This window comes from Biomphalaria glabrata, chromosome 13 (genome assembly GCF_947242115.1).
Source record: "Biomphalaria glabrata chromosome 13, xgBioGlab47.1, whole genome shotgun sequence".
Lineage (NCBI taxonomy): Eukaryota > Metazoa > Mollusca > Gastropoda > Planorbidae > Biomphalaria > Biomphalaria glabrata.
Window position 1 is genome coordinate 10,036,015 of NC_074723.1, and position 17,682 is coordinate 10,053,696.

The 17,682-nt window shown below is 38.6% G+C and overlaps 1 protein-coding gene across 2 annotated transcripts; it reads right to left on the bottom strand.

Annotated features, from left to right (window-relative positions):
* Nucleotides 1-1,344: 1,344 nt before the first annotated feature.
* LOC106069303 (uncharacterized) lies at nucleotides 1,345-8,350 on the bottom strand. Of its 2 annotated transcripts, none has more exons than XM_056008720.1 (5): nucleotides 8,025-8,350; nucleotides 5,712-5,978; nucleotides 4,055-4,285; nucleotides 2,693-2,851; nucleotides 1,345-2,125 (listed from the first exon to the last, which is right to left on the bottom strand). In XM_056008720.1, the coding sequence occupies exons 1-5, from the start codon at nucleotides 8,074-8,076 to the stop codon at nucleotides 2,013-2,015; spliced, it is 822 nt and encodes a 273-aa protein (XP_055864695.1). In that variant the 5' UTR covers nucleotides 8,077-8,350; the 3' UTR covers nucleotides 1,345-2,012. The 2 variants fall into 2 exon arrangements, with proteins under 2 accessions (XP_055864695.1, XP_013084381.2); XM_013228927.2 differs by having other exon boundaries at nucleotides 1,345-2,131; nucleotides 8,025-8,345.
* Nucleotides 8,351-17,682: the final 9,332 nt, after the last annotated feature.

Genomic DNA, 17,682 nt, shown 5'->3' on the forward strand with positions numbered 1-17,682 from the left:
TCAGCTCGACCTGACCTAGATCACTCATCTCGACCTGACCTAGCTCACTCATCTCGACCTGAACTTGATCACTCAGCTCGACCTGACCTAGATCACTCATCTCGACCTGACCTAGCTCACTAATCTCGACCTGAACTTGATCACTCAGCTCGACCTGACCTAGATCACTTAACTCGACCTTATATTACTCAGCTCGACCTGACCTAGATCATTTGTTGCTTTATCCAAAAGACCTTTAAACATTTTCTTTTCGATGATCTCACTCTGGGTGAACTCAGAGGCGCCTCCATTCAGTTAATGAAAGAGTGTATAAATTTCAGAGTAATACCGAAATTTAAAAGATAAGATAAGATAAAATAAATTTTTGTTGTCCTCTGTAACACATAAAGTGCTAAGCAACGCAGACAAAACTCATAGAAATCAATTTAATTGTACGTTTTACATATACACTGTCATAGAACTTTAAGTACACTTTCTTAGCTAAGCACTTCACTACAGCCCAATGCACTACTTTAAATGTAATCATAAGACAGAACTCAACATTGAGCACTTAATCTCTATGTACACATTTACATTCAACACAAAGTAACTTTTTTTTTTAAATACATAAAAGGTGTTCTTACATAAATAAATAAATACAAATCAGCGAAAATGGAATGTCATTGATAAAATAGCTTTAGGCTCATTCAACCCATTTTCAACCAATTCATGTTTAACCCATCAATGTTCAACCAATCCATTTTCAACCGACTCATTCTTAAACAACCCTGTTCAACCAATCCAGGTTAATTTAATCTAGCCCTTTAGCCTCGTGTTCAACTACCAACACATGTTCAACACAGCTATGTTCAACTAACCCATGTACAACTAATCCAGGTTAATTTAATCCAGATTCATTCAATCCATGTTCAAGCAACACAGGCTCACTTAATCCAGACTCATTCGACCCTTAGTTTCCTGAACTGATGAATTATTTTCCCCATGCAATTAAGAAGTTTGGAATCCAATTGTTTCCTTGTCCAATTTTGGTGATTTTAGTGACATGTTAATCTATCGTTAGGAATTACCGGAGTCAATACATTGAATGTATTTTTCATTGCAAAACTGTCAGTATTTTCAATACGTAGCTAGTTTTTTTGTTTTTGTTTTACTTGAGCAGTGTTTTTTTTTTCAATCACAGTGTATTAAATTACAACAGAATAACAATCATTGTTTCGCAAAATTAATGAAATCATTGATACAAAAACGTTGGAAGCATAGACTTATATATTATACTAGACTGGAAACCGGAAATAAATTCTTATCCGCGATTGATCGATTCACAGACATATCTATATATATAGATTTTTATGTACGTAAACTCTTTTTTCATAGAAAAGTAATGATCTTTAGTTTTCAAAGTTTAGAAATAATGCAAAATCATTTCTCGGATATTCACGCAAATATATGAAACAAAGCCATTTCCAGTTTGTTTCCATTGAGATAATGTTTCAAAAATCCTAGATGGAAATAATTCATGTTGATTTAAATCATCTTATGTATATTTAAATAGATTAATTACCTAGATCTTTCTAGACTTTGTATCTAAAAATTGCTAATTCCTAATTATAAGACGAGAGTACTCTTATTTTTGATGTTTAATTACTAGATCTAGATCTAAAAATTAAATTATATGTTACATAGGTTAGGGTTAAAAAAAACAACAACTTTACTTCTTTTAACTACTCTACAAAACAACGCCTTGATCCAACTTTCTACAAAATTTTCACATTTTTTGTAGTGTTCAGTCTAGAGTAGTATATATAAGTCTATGGTTGGAATGTTTTAAATTGTTTTCGTAAAAATCTCTCGAATGCCTCTACAAAATGCGATGCCCAACATTAGGCTTATTGCCCACAAAATGGTAGCCCCACTTTTAATGTGGAAGTGTAGTTCAGAGATAATTACTGAATGAGACATTTTTCTAAATGTTTACTTCAAAATAGTGCAATTTTTGTCTAAGACTTTTGGTGTCAGGTGGCAATGCCGGAAATGGGCTGTCTTTCTAATTGATCAATATTTTTGTCTTCCCTGCTTAAGCTGTGTTCTAATGTCTTGTTGAGTGGGAGACTTTCCAGACTTGGAGCTGAAACTGAAGAAGAAACATTTTGAATCTCGTCCCTGGTAATACCAGAGAATAGGAAACACTTAATAATAATAATAAATAATAATAATAAATAATAATAATAACAATATTCTCGTCGCCTGTCAGAGGGCGGTACAGCTGCAGACCTGGCACATCACCAGAAAATTTCTCATTGAGCACTGTTAAAGGGAGACTACAATGACATTTGTTTCTCTCTAACCAAGCTCGACCCTGGCAGTGCCAGAGAATGAATATTAGTTCGTTTTTTTTTTTCACATAATTATGATGATATTCAATCTTATTCTTGTAGAACGTAGCGTTACAATTGTGCATTACACATTAAACATTCTCAGAGTACACAAAGTAAACGATAAAGAGAACATTAAAAAATTACCAGAGTTTGACTTCAAATTTACATTTAAAACTTACATTAGGATGTTGAGTTTTGTAAAGAGACAATATATAATGATTAAATGACACATTTGTCATGTCTAAGTGCCATTGATTTGATTATCATGTCATTAAATGAACAGATGCACTCGTCTTTTCAAAAGTCAAAATTCTTACCGTATGTTCTATCGCTCTGTTTGTTATTTTTCTGGCTGGCTGAGTTGCAATACTTCTGCTTGAGACTTTTTAACTTGGAGTAGTTAGCGTCAAACAGCACGTAGAGAGCAAAAGTTGTACACACCACAAAGAAGGCGACCATCCAATGGTCCAATTTATCTACAGGTGAGGAAACAAAATGTCTGATTAAACCAATACTGAAGTACCATCAAGTAAGTATTGAAATACAATTTAAATGATTACGACAAAATAACAAGGTTAATTTTATTTGAACTAGCTAACTATTTCAAACAAAGCAGTATAGCCTAAGTCATTTAAAAAACAAGAATACGTCATTCAAACAAAGCAGTATAGCCTAAGTCATTTAAAAAAACAAGAATACGTCATTTAAACAAAGCAGTATACGTCATTCAAACAAGGCAGCCTTTGTCATTCAAGCAAAACAGTAGGCGTCATTCAAACAAAGCAGTATACGTCATTCAAGCAAAACAGTAGGCGTCATTCAAACAAAGCAGTATACGTCATTCAAGCAAAACAGTAGGCGTCATTCAAACAAAGCAGTATACGTCATTCAAGCAAAACAGTATACGTCATTCAAGCAAAACAGTTTGTATATCTATACACTCATTGCATATTAAATCACTGGATAGAAAGTGGCAAATAAAAAAACTGCCTGGTAAACAACTAGCTTCGTTTTCAAGACCCTACTGCATTGTGATAGATCATTTGTCTAAAGCACACATTCTAAACGTAAGACATAAATATATCATTTTTATCAACAGCCAAAAATAAAAAATGGATATTACTAAAAGATAGCACCAATCTCTGATGTACCAAAGCCAAATGACCAAGCCCCATATTATTACTCCAATGATAATTATTCAAAGGCTAATTAACCTAAGGTCAATGCCGATTACCAAAAAAGACCCATCACCCAAAGGCCCATTACCTAAAGACCAATATGTCTATGACCTTAAAACTTAATATTACTTACTGTGTATAAAAACTTTATGAGGAAATATAATTTTTTACTAATGATTTTTACACTTAGCAAAAAAAAAAAAAAATCAATGCATTCAATCTAGGCGAAGTATTTTTATGCTAAAACAGATTTTAATTGTCTCAGGATCAAAGCGAAAGAAGAAAAGGCAGCCCCCCCCCCATTTTTTTTTCCGCGGACAACGGCTTTGTCGGCATTAGATGTGACAAAATATGCAGGTCGCAATTGGGTTTCTGTGATCTTGTGTAATACATTAATCTTCAGAATTAAAAAAAAAGCCTATTATCACAGCAACTAAGAATTTCGAATGCCATTATGAAACGAATCGTGTCAATGCTACCACCGGAAACAACATGACATACCTTGAATGTGTGCTAGCTGTGTTGGGCTGAATCTTGCGTAGCAGGCCGCTGGCACACACGACTTGTGCTCTAATGACGAGGTATTGCTATGGAGTATTTCCCGGCACAGAGAGATCTGTTGGAGCTCTGACATGTTGGAGGGAAAGCAAGAGACGCAAGCAGTACCATTGCAGTACTGGTCATCGTGACATTTCTGACCAGATGGACATTTGCTAGCGTCATCACGACAACCTGGACAAAATGTCGAAATGAAAGAACGACGTAATTAATATGCGTTATTTTATAACTTGTTTCTAACAATGTTATAAATAACATTTTTATGTATCATGGTAGTTAGAGAGAGAAGCTCAAGCCGAGGAGTTGAAAAACTCATAAAGCTATCAAGGTATTAGTCATCAGAAAAGAGAGCGCAACGCAAAGGAGCAAGTCCGTATCATAAATCCACACTGGCTGTTTTTTAACATTGAAACTCACTTAGTATAAGACACACCACAAGATTCCAAAAAACTTGTGAATAATTTCGTGCAAGAAACATAAAATGTATTAAAGAATCTGTTCAGTGTCAGATCTTGTGATTTCTGTGCAGATCGCTGTAAAGCTTCTCTGTTTATCTGGCCAACGGTTAGCTGGCGTTTCATTGAGCTACCACAACGACCTACAGTCTTTACCCAGGTATCTATTGGAATTGGAAAGACTCCTCGTTAATTTTCGGACTCGAACTCAAGCCTTATTAATTACATTGGGAGGATGGAATGGCATCCGAAAAATCCCGAACATTAGAAGCCAAGTTTTAACTGGTATTTGAACTCTAGACCTATCATTTTGGAAGACAATAGATTTAATCACTCAGCAACCACCACCCAATCACCCCATCCAAAAAAAAAAAAGTGGCAGAAAGAGAAAGAAAAGAAAAAGCATAGGCAGAGGAAGTGACGTGATGGCAGATGACTTAAGGTGATTTAACTGCCCTACAGAGATCGCAACCTGTGAAGCTGAAAATAGTAGAAAGATAAGTGAATACATTCAAAAGCCATCTTATGTCCCTTTGACTGATTGGTTTTATCCAAAAACATTTTTTTTTCTATCTTTACCACAGAACAAGAAACACGTCATTCGGTCATCAAATGAGTTCCCACTTCTAGCCAAGAAGAGACTAAAAGAATTAATGAAACCAGTGAATTAACATAACCAGTGGATTAACATAACCAATAATTTAACGAAACCAGTGGATGAACATAGCCCGTGAATTAAAGAAACCATTGTATTAACATAACCAGTGAATTAATTAAACCAATGGATTAATTAAACCAATGATTTAGATGATTTTTTTAGCATAACCAGTGAGTTAACATAACCATTGTATTAACATAACCAGTGAATTAAAGAAAGCAGTGAAATCCTGATCCACAGATGCGCATGAGGTCATGACCTTTCAAAGAAATGTAAATGATAATATAAGAATCAATGTATCAATGATTCGATAAAGCTGTATGTATTAATAGGTTATTTAAAAGACGAAACCAAAGCCAGTGACTTATCTGGAGTATCCGCAGTCTTCCGAAACAGAATGAGCCATTAATATATAAAAGTTACAGAACAGAAAGCAATGTAAATCAGTCTTGAAAAGAGACAAGGTACAATTAAATATTAAACCTACCTTTACTCTGCAAAACGTCCAATGCATTAAACTTAAAAAAGCAAGCCAGCCTACACGACCGGTGTCTCATTTGTTCCACAGACTGACCAAAATCTCTGCACCAATCGAGCAGCTTTTCTTCGGGTACATCACTGGGGAAACACGACAGACATTCACCTTCAAGGCAGAACTGGTCACCTCTGCAACAGAGGCCGTAAGGGCGGCAAAAGTACGGTCCTTTTTCAGTGCATTCAATTGCTAATAAATCTGGCAGTTGCGGACCTTGACCTAACAAATGAAAATAGTGACAATTTAATATAATATAAAGACGTGGAGGAGGTAATTATAACATGACTGGATCTATACTATTATGCAGCATTTTAAATCTTACAGCACACCCCTTTTCATTGTAGATTGTACAAAACAGTATAAGCCAGGCTGAATTAAATAGATTTGGATTTAATTAATCAAAAGTGGTAATTCGGCGTAAATGTCTAATTTATATGGCAAGTTTGACTCTATCATGTTTCCCACAACGCGTACATTTTCTGTACTAAATCTCCTGCCACACTGTCCATCTTGCAGTGTTTCTTAGTGTTTCTTAGAATATCAATATCTCCTTTCTGGGCTAGGCCACCTTTGGCACCAATGCTATCATCCTCAAGACCTCTCGCATCTTTAAAGTCTGTCATGTTCTGTCTTAGCATCACGCAATAATAGAAGATGTGATCCACCGCTCCTGGGTCCTCTTGGCACTGTCCACATCTGAAATCAAAGTTTTCACGTGCCCTTGCGAAGTAGTTTCGTACTGGACAGTGTCAAGATTGTTTGATCCTTTCTAGCTGCCACAACCTTGAACTATTATCCTACTTCTACTGTCACTCGCTTCACCAAGGTCATGGTCAAGAAGAAAAATGATAACACGGTAAATGGCTAACTAAATACGAATAGTCGTTAAACGTGTCTGTGAACCACTTGGCCATGAACCACTTGTCTTTGAACCACTTGTTTCTGAACCACCTTTCTGTGATACACCTTTCTGTGATACACCTTTCTGTGATACACCTTTCTGTGATACACCTTTCTGTGATACACCTTTCTGTGATACACCTTTCTGTGATGCACCTTTCTGTAAACCACTTGTCTTTGTACCACGTGTCTCTAAACCACCTTTCTGTGATACACCTTTCTGTGATACACCTTTCTGTGATACACCTTTCTGTAAACCACTTGTCTTTGTACCATGTGTCTCTAAACCACCTATCTGTGATACACCTTTCTGTGATACACCTTTCTGTGATACACCTTTCTGTAAACCACTTGTCTTTGTACCACGTGTCTCTGAACCAAGTATCTGTGAACCACCTTTCTGTGAATCATTGGTCTGTGAACCACTTGACCTTGAATCATTTTCTTTGAACCACTTGTTTGTGAGCCACCTGTCTGTGAACCACTTGTCTTAGAACCACCTTTCTTAGAACCCCTTTTCTGTGAACGAAGTGTTTGTGAACCACTTGTTTGTGAACCACTGGTTGTGGGACCTCTTAAAAAGCTCAAATCAATGTATGCTAATTTTGCTAGAATTTGAACTAGGAACCTCACGTTTTGAATGCAGCTCGGCAGCAAGGAACCCTGATGGGATGGGTTGTACCTTTATATTGGGGGAGGAGATTGAGGCTGCTACACCTTTCACTCAAAGTATTTCATTCTCGTTCTGTTTCTATCAGGAAATGTCTGGAAACGTGTGGAAACGTATTGGTGCTTGAAGACTTACATCATACATTTCGTGACCAACTATTACGTCAGAGTGCTATATTTAGACATTTCCAAAGAAATGTCTACGTCAAAGGTGTTTTTATTTCAGGTTGTATAACAAGGCCTGGTTAGTCATGCGTGACGTCGTGGGTCAAAAATATTCCAAGGAAAATAACAAAAACATGAACACGTGACCTAGAATGACCTAGATTTGAATTGAAACCCATACCTATGACATCATAGGCCTTCGTGTTTCCCTCACAGTCTCATATATATATATATATATATATATATATATTCAATTAATTTATTCAATGTATTTTATTAATTATTTACTTATTTTATTTTATTTAATTAATTAATTACTTAATTGTATTTATTTATTTATTTAGAGAGAGAGAGAGAGAGAGGGAGAGAGAGATGTGTGTGTGTGTGCATAGATGGATAATTTTGCAATGAATGAAAGCAAACAATTATTTTTTCTTACGCTTCTTCCCTAAACTGTTTCAAATGTTTGCACTTAGAAAGACAAATGATCAAGAAATTTAAAACAGTTAAAATACACACACACACACTTACCTGAAGCTAGGACGAAGAAAGTGTACACTCCCACTACAAGACTCACAAACATCGTGTTTTATTTGTTCTGTAAAACAATGTCACTTATTTTTTTTTTATTTCACGAATTCTTTCAATTTCAATCCCGATACTTGTATCTCCTTTCAATTCGCTCTATAAAATGCAAGCACAAATGATCTTTTATAAATCAAATTAACAATTACGTCTAATCTAAAGTTAACTTCTATCAAATGGTGTATACTGATAAGTGATAACTGATAAGTGAAAATAATTAATGAAAACAAATTAGTGTAAGTATCAAATACTTTGGTCTATTGATCGTAGGAATCTCCCTATATCACCTGTTCACAAGGGAAATTACCCTTTCCACGTCATGGTAAGTCTATGCTTATTTTAAAGCCACGCAATAACAAGTCTGATATCTACCTGGACAAAAAAATAAGACACTCCCTAGAGTCAAGGTATCTCAATGACGTGCTAGCTCGGCCACTGCTGTGATATTAGTGTCTTGAAAACATATACAGAAGTACACAGTTCGTCGTTTTGCTCATCTATTTTGCATATTTTGCTCAATAAGGAGACTTTTGATGTTTCTTATTTCAATTATGGTATCGATAGAAAACCCAATAATAATTAATGGTGAATTGATTTTTACGTTACGCAAGGTTCTCATTGCCGTAAGTGGTAATGAATGTAAGCACTTCACAACCTATAAAATGTTTCCTAATGGCATGCGTCTCAAATAGCCTCTGACAAACAGTCAAACTCCTGGTCTTCTCGCGTGTGGCTCAGATATGGAGTCCAGCGGAACTCTTCTCACTAATAGGACAAAGGGCGAAGGCAAGCAACTGGCGCCTAAACCAGTCAGTAAGCTTCGGGCAGGAGGGGCTCGTTAGCCATGGCTGGCTGCCCATCTAGGAGAAGCAAAACTCTGAACTCAAACCTTTGCTGCCTTGCAGCTATACTCAATCATGGGAAAGGCTTCGGAAGTCAACCATTAGGAGCCTGCGACACTAAGGCAGTCTGCAGCAGTCTGCACCCAGTGCTGCACCCTGGCAGAACCTGCGACGCCGCTGACCCCAAACTGTATCGGCACTTGCCTTTCCTTTGGATACATCAGCCGCGTGGAGTGGGGGGAACTGATATGTGGGCGACATCGTTCCGATCCCAGCTAATGCCCAGGCATTCATAGTTGCTTCGCGACTGAAGTAGGCCACATTGACTTTGGTTTTTACACAGACTAAATAAATGTGGCGTTTTTAAGACGTTAGCTAAGTAAATAAATACATATTGCAGAGATGTTCAATTTTAAGATAGAACGCCGCCGGGGAGATTAAGTTCTTGGGATACAAAAAAAAAATCAGCGCAACCTAAGTTTGGAAACATGTGACTCTCTTACAGGCTCAGGAAGAATGACTAGTTTGGTTTGCCCCCAACATTTTGGAGCGAAGTTATGCGACAACTCTGCTCAGAACTTATGAAATAATTCAGAAATAAATTAATTATGGTGTTAATCAGAAAGATCAATCATGAAGTCAATCAAATAGGTCAAACGTGAAGTCAATCAAATAGATCGATAATTTTGATCAATCGTGAAGTCAATCAAAATGATCAATCATAGAGATAAATCATGATGTCAATCAAATAGATCAATCATAGAGATCAATCATGATGTCAATCAAATAGATCAATCATGTAGTCAATCATATAGATCAGTCATGAAGTCAATCAGATAGATCAAGCATGAAGTCAATCAATCATGAAGTCAATCAAATAAATCGGTCATAAAGTCAACCAAACAGATTAATCATGAAGTCAATCAAATAGATTCTTCATTAAGTCAATCAGATAGATCAAGCGTAAAATCAATCATATAGATCAATCATTAAGTCACTCATAATTTTCATCTTCTACGTCTGTCAAACCAAATATATTTGTTTCAGAGGTAAGGGAAGTAAGTCGTCAGGTGCACTAAGTATGTGGGGATAACTCTGAGAAGACAAACCCAACTCTTTTCAACTAAAGATAGATTTTGTTACTTCTAAATGTCAAGATAGATTTGTTACTTCTAAATGTCAATATATATTTTGTTACTTCTAAATGTCAAGATAGATTTGTTACTTCTAAATGTCAATATATATTTTGTTACTTCTAAATGTCAAGATAGATTTGTTACTCTAATTGTCAAACAGAAATTTGTTTCTGGATGGCTTCACTCAACGGATCTCTGAATGACGTCGTGGAACTGCCGTGACGATGTGCACAACCAAAATTCACCACTACTTTTATAATGTGCACAATTACCTTTACTTTTATAATGGGCACATCCAAAATTCACCACTACTTACATAATGTGCACATCCAAAATTCACCACTACTTTTATAATGTGCACATCCAAAATTCACCACTACTTTTATAATGTGCACATCCAAAATTCACCACTACTTTTATAATGTGCACATCCAAAATTCACCACTACTTACATAATGCGCACATCCAAAATTCACCACTACTTACATAATGTGCACATCCAAAATTCACCACTACTTTTATAATGTGCACATCCAAAATTCACCACTACTTTTATAATGTGCACATCCAAAATTCACCACTACTTACATAATGCGCACATCCAAAATTCACCACTACTTACATAATGTGCACATCCAAAATTCACCACTACTTTTATAATGTGCACATCCAAAATTCACCACTACTTTTATAATGTGCACAACCGAAATGAGTAAAAAACCTTTGGTCAGAGCCATACGCATTGTGGAGTTAATATGTTAATGAAATGTCCTTTCATTACGGTATATTAAATGATATTGTAGGCCAAGAATTCTAACCATCTCGAAACCATCCTGATATATTGATACTGTCCAGTAAAAGAACTTGACTACAAGCCTTAGGTGGGACAAAGTCTTTAGTGAGAAATTAAAATAGCATAAAAATAAAACAAATTGAGGTCGTTTATTTCTCTCATATAAATACATCATCTGATGACATACTAGCATTTAGACTTTCAACATATGTCTGACATGCTGACATTTAGACGTTTATCATATGTCACATGAAATTAGGACTTTTATTTATGACATGATGACATTTGTACTTTCATATGACATATGAGCCTTTTCCCTTTGTAGGAATTATTGCAAAAGCTTAAAAAGTGCGAAGACTTCTTTTTTTTCTACTAAACACAATGAATCTCATTGTCTTAATGCTTCTTAAGAAATCTTTCAATTATTTAAAAATCTGAATCACGTACAATCTCACAATCACTAACATTTATATTTTACTTTCTTTTTCAGAACAGCACAAAAACAAATTAACACCTTAAAACAAATGACAATATAATTCCAATAATATATATATATATATATATATATATATATATATATATATTGTTGTAACTCTATTTCCGCACTGAGATACATGGTGCGCACTAGGCACTGTTCGACACGAGCGTGGAACAAGGGAGAGTAGGAAATGGAGACATGATAGTAGATGCCGGCTTATTTCGTTGAATCGTACTAGATCTAGAACTAATTGACATCCTGTGGTTTGTGTGTGTTCTTTATTTAATTATTAAATCTTTATATTATCATTAACCTGTTGAGTGTTTTCCTGGAAATTTATAACAATTGGTATCAGAAGTGGGATTTATAATGGCTACCACGAAAACGCTAGACAAACTCCTTATGAAGGAATTGAAGCGGGAACTCCGTGACCGAGGTCTGAAGACAATTGGAAATAAGGAAACCCTACAGACACGCCTACGGGAGAGTTTGATGGAGGAAGAAGCAGATCCGGACACATATCTTTTTGAAGTTGAACCAGATAATGCAGCTGTGCTCAAAAGTATTGGTTCTATGCGACAACAGTTAAACTCAGGGCTAGGAAACACCAATGACAAGATAGATCTCATGGAATCGGGAATCAAAACCGAGTTATTGGCTATGAACCAACGCGTGCAAGCTGTGGAGGAGAGAATCACCAACATGGACAAACAGATGAAACAGAGGGTAGACGCAGTGGAGAAGGTCATCGATGAAATGAAGATACAAGCTCAATGCAGGCACAGAAATGTACCAGATGCCGATATGACGTCATTTGTACCTGAAGTCTCCAAGAAAATGAAGGCCCCCGTTTTTGATGGTTCCGTGTCCTGGTCCGTATATAAGAAGCAATTTGACGCAGCGGCAAAAGTTAACAAATGGAACAGTGAGGAAGAGAAAGCTACCGCCCTTGTGTTATCTCTAAGAGGAAAAGCCTCTGAATTGCTTCAGTCTATACCGAACCAGCAGGATTTCGCCGCTCTTGTCCAAGCTATGGAACTCCGATACGGGGATGAACATTTGCAAGAAGTCTATCGAGTGCAACTGAAGACCCGACAACAGCGCCCCGATGAGACACTACAGGAGCTAGAGACAGACATCGAACGCCTCGCACATCTAGCCTACCCAACCGCCGCGCAAGATTTCTTGGAGGTCATCATCACAGACGCTTTCATTGATGCGCTTCGAGACCCTGAGTTGAAGAAAGCCACAAGAGTTAGTGGTAAACGCAGGGCAAGCGAAGCCCTAGTTTACGCTCTGTCATACGAGGCTGCCAAAGACGCATCTGGGGGCACTCACCAGGGCCGAAGGATGGACGTCAAGGAGGAGGAATTCGCACAACTTGTCAGAAGGGTGACAGAGGCACTGGACGAAAGGCGAACAACCCGGATACCAGAAAATCAACCCAGGGCCCCTGTACGATGTTGGAATTGTGGTGAACTTGGCCATATTCAAAGAAGCTGCACTGGAAGATCTCGACAAACCGGAACCCATCACAGATCAGAAATGAATGCACGAACTGGTTCCCGGGGCTACCAGGGAAACTAGCACGCGCCGGCTTCAAGGGGCGGAATCCGGCGACACAGAGAATAAGAGCCCCCGCAACCGTCATCCCAGTCGCCGTGCTGGGGCAGAATAAGAGTTTAAAGGTAGAAGGCAAAATCGGTGCTGAAAATTATCGTTTTCTGCTGGACACTGGTGCTTCTCGATCAGTCATTCGGCCGGAGGTCGCGAACAAAAACATTATAACCAAGGTGAACTCATATTCCTTAAAAACCGCCAGTGGTGAGTTGATGCCTATACAAGGATTGACGAGTGTTCAATTCAAGCTCGGGAATCAGTTATTTATTCATGAATTCCTGATCGCCAATATAACCGATGACTGCATTATAGGACTCGACTTTATGCAGAAATTCGGGTTTTCTATTGACATTGGCGGAGGAGCTTTGATATGTGGGAACGTAGAGATTCCTTTACTAAATGATGAGGATGAGAAAGAGAATGATCGAATCAGAAAAATCATGTTGACGGAGGATACGAGTTTGCCTGCACAGTCTGAATTGATTATTTGGGGAAAATTGGAGCCTGGTCATACAAAAACTAGAACGGCACTGGTCGAGGGCAAGGAAGATAACTACAGTGAATTTGCCGTAGGTAAGACGTTGGTCATGATCGATAGAGATCAGAAAGTACCAGTTAGAGTTATGAACCTTAGCTTGGGTGAAAAAAAACTAAGAAAAGACAGCATCATAGCTGTTTGCTATACGGTCGACCTGATACAAAATTGCAGCGATGATAACATCATCAGGGACAGCACTGCATCAGCCCACCCGCATATTACAGGGCTCTTGGGGAAGATTAAGACGAATTTATTGGATGAACAATATGCCAGTGCCGAAAAATTGATTTGTGAGTTTAGTGATATTTTTCCGACTGATGAGACAGATTTCGGGCGGACGAATATGGTTCAACATCGTATCGACACAGGAAGCACCAGACCAATTCGACATCCACCACGTCGTCTTCCACTGGCAAAACAACAAGAAGCCATGGACATGATAGAATGCATGAGACAACAAGGAGTCATTGAGTCCTCAAATAGTCCTTGGTGCTCACCTATAGTCTTAGTGAAAAAAAAAGACGGTTCTATGCGATTCTGTGTAGATTATAGATCGTTGAACGAGGTCACCCATAAGGACAGTTATCCGCTACCTAGAATCGACGACACATTTGATACACTTACAGGAGCACAGATATTCTCTACTCTCGATTTAAAAAGCGGGTATTGGCAAGTTGGAATGCATCCCGAAGATAGAGAGAAAACGGCGTTCTCTGCAGGAAACGGTCTCTGGCAATTTACTGTAATGCCTTTTGGGCTCTGTAATGCTCCGGCAACCTTTGAGCGACTGATGGAGCGTGTCTTACGAGGACTTAACTGGAACATCTGCCTTGTCTATCTGGATGACATTATCGTCTTAGGTAGGACGTTTGAAGAGCATCTTACAAATTTGAAAGAGGTGTTTCAAAGGATAAGAGGCGCTGGGATGAAACTCAACCCAAAGAAGTGCTATTTGTTTGGAAGGAGTGTAAAATATCTTGGGCACATCGTGTCAGGAGACGGAGTTAGCACTGATCCCGACAAGGTCGAGGCAGTAAGGCAATGGCCTACCCCAACGAATATTCATGAATTGAGAAGCTTTCTGGGGTTTTGTACATATTACAGACGTTTTGTGCCTAATTTCTCAAACATTTGTAGGGCTCTTCATTTACTGACAGAAAAAAAGAAGCAATTTATTTGGACGACGGAATGTCAACAGGCATTTGAAAGGCTGAAAAACACACTTGCCTCATCTTCCATATTGGCCTACCCTATACCAGGCACGACATTCATACTGGACACAGATGCGAGTGGTGCCGGAATAGGCGCTGTCTTGTCCCAAAAAGTGGATGAAACTGAACGAGTCATTGCCTATTTCAGTCGTAGTTTGTCAAAGGCTGAAAGGAACTACTGCGTCACGAGACGTGAGCTTCTGGCCGTTGTGGACGCCATAAAACATTTCCACAAATATTTATATGGACAAACGTTCACCCTTAGAAGTGATCACGCCGCTCTACAATGGCTGCTCTCCTTTAAGAGTCCCGAAGGTCAAGTCGCTAGGTGGATCGAACGTCTGCAAACCTATGACTTTGAGATTCAGCACCGAAAAGGACAGACTCACCAGAATGCTGATGCGCTGTCCCGAAGACCTTGCAAAACTGAATGCAAGCACTGTAGAAAGGTCGAAGAAAAGGAGGCGGTCGTCGATTGCCATTGTATTGGGGTAGAAGCTTCCGGACCGTGGTCGGACGAAAAAATCCGAGAGGATCAGCTAAGAGACGAAGATCTGGCTCCCATTCTCTTGATGAAGGAAGATGGACCACGACCAGATTGGCAACACATCTCTGATAGGGGAACCGCTACCAAAGCATATTGGGCCCAATGGGACTCCCTAATAATTGTGAACGGTGTCCTCAAGAGAGTATGGGAAACGCCAGACGGGACAAGCAATCGCTTTCAGCTGATACTACCTAAGGTTAGGGTGTCGGAAGTACTGAAAGAGATACATAATGGCTTCAGTGGCTCCCATCTTGGTGTCAACAAAACTTTGGAGAAGGTGCGCCAGCGGTTTTACTGGTTCCGTTACCGGGAAGATGTTGAAGAATGGTGCCGAAGATGCGATGCCTGTACAGCAGCCAAGGGCCCGCAACGTAGAACAAGAGGACATATGCAACAATACAACGTTGGGAACCCCTTTGAAAGGATCGCAATCGATGTTGCCGGGCCATTCCCTGAAACCAAGAAAGGAAATAAGTTCATCTTGGTAGTTATTGACTATTTTACTAAATGGCCTGAAGCATATGCGATACCTAATCAAGAAGCCACCACAGTAGCGGAAACCCTTGTAGAGAACTGGATAAGTCGGTACGGTGCTCCAATTGAGTTACATTCAGACCAGGGCCGAAACTTTGAATCCAGAGTTTTTCAGGAGATGTGCCGGACACTCTGCATCGAAAAGACTCGCACCACGCCTCTACACCCCCAATCTGATGGAATGGTAGAACGCTTTAACAGAACTCTAGAACAACACCTAATGAAGGTCGCCAGTGAACGACAAGATGACTGGGACACCTATATCCCAATGTTCCTCATGGCGTACAGGGGATCCGTTCATGGCACCACAAATTATACACCAGCAAAGATGTTGTTTGGCCGAGAACTGCGATTACCATTGACTTGCTATTCGGGGTTCCAGGTGATAAGCCAGCTACTTCGACGGAGTACGTCACTAATCTCCGAAAACGAATGGAGGAAGCCCATGCTCTGGCCCGCAGAAATATCAAGATGACCAGTGACCAGATGAAGAAAAGATACGACAAACGGGCCAATGCCTCCGGGTTCCACGAGGACGATCTGGTGTGGCTGTACAATCCGCAGAGACGAAAGGGCAGGTCTCCAAAGCTTCAGAGAGACTGGGAAGGTCCATACCGCATCATTAAAAGAATCAACGACGTCGTGTACCGCATTCAGAAAAGTCCCCAGTCTAAGCTGAAGGTCGTCCATGTAGATCGACTTCATCAGTACTGTGGCAGTACAGGTTCTGTTCGGGACGAACAGGTTTGAGAAGGGGGGAGCAGTGTTGTAACTCTATTTCCGCACTGAGATACATGGTGCGCACTAGGCACTGTTCGACACGAGCGTGGAACAAGGGAGAGTAGGAAATGGAGACATGATAGTAGATGCCGGCTTATTTCGTTGAATCGTACTAGATCTAGAACTAATTGACATCCTGTGGTTTGTGTGTGTTCTTTATTTAATTATTAAATCTTTATATTATCATTAACCTGTTGAGTGTTTTCCTGGAAATTTATAACAATATATATATATATAATGGAAATAAAATATAAACAATAAAATATTGTTTTTTATTACTACTCGGGTCGATCAGTCTATTGTAATAACATCTATATAGCAAACATGTGACTTTCTTTCAAAAAATGGTTAACTACAAGAAACAAACAATAAACAACAACATAGAATCTAGTAAATAGTTTCTTGTTAATCTCTCTATAAAGTTCCGTTAGGTACTAAAATTAATACAGACACTGACGTATCAAGCGTTCGGAATGTTGGAGAGGCAATGTTATCAAAAGTCACATCAGAGTTTCAAAGACTTAGAAAGACAAACTAATAATAAGGACATAATATGATACTAAATGCAAAATTATAATATAGACATACATACACCAATGCTAAAACAAAATATTTGGCACATTGTCTTCATTTTCACTTCAAACTAACGATCACAACATTAAAAGAAAAAAAAAAGCGATTTTACTAATACATTATGGTCATGTGATCCAATGTCATGTGATCCAGTGTCATGTGATCCAATGTCATGTGACATAATGTAAAAATGAACAGCTCATTCGTTATGGTCATGTGATCTCTCCAAAATGTTTTAAACAAAATTGCAGGTCATCCGGTTCTAAAAGTTTCAAGTCATCAGGTCATCAGTCTGTCCTAGCTTCCAGTCATCAGGTCATCAGTCTGTCCTAGCTTCAAGTCATCAGGTCATCAGTCTGTCCTAGCTTCAAGTCATCATGTCATCAGTCTGTCCTAGCTTCAAGTCATCATGTCATCAGTCTGTCCTAGCTTCCAGTCATCATGTCATCAGTCTGTCCTAGCTTCAAGTCATCATGTCATCAGTCTGTCCTACCTTTAAGTCATCAGGTCATCAGTCTGTCCTAGCTTCAAGTCATCAGGTCATCATTCTGT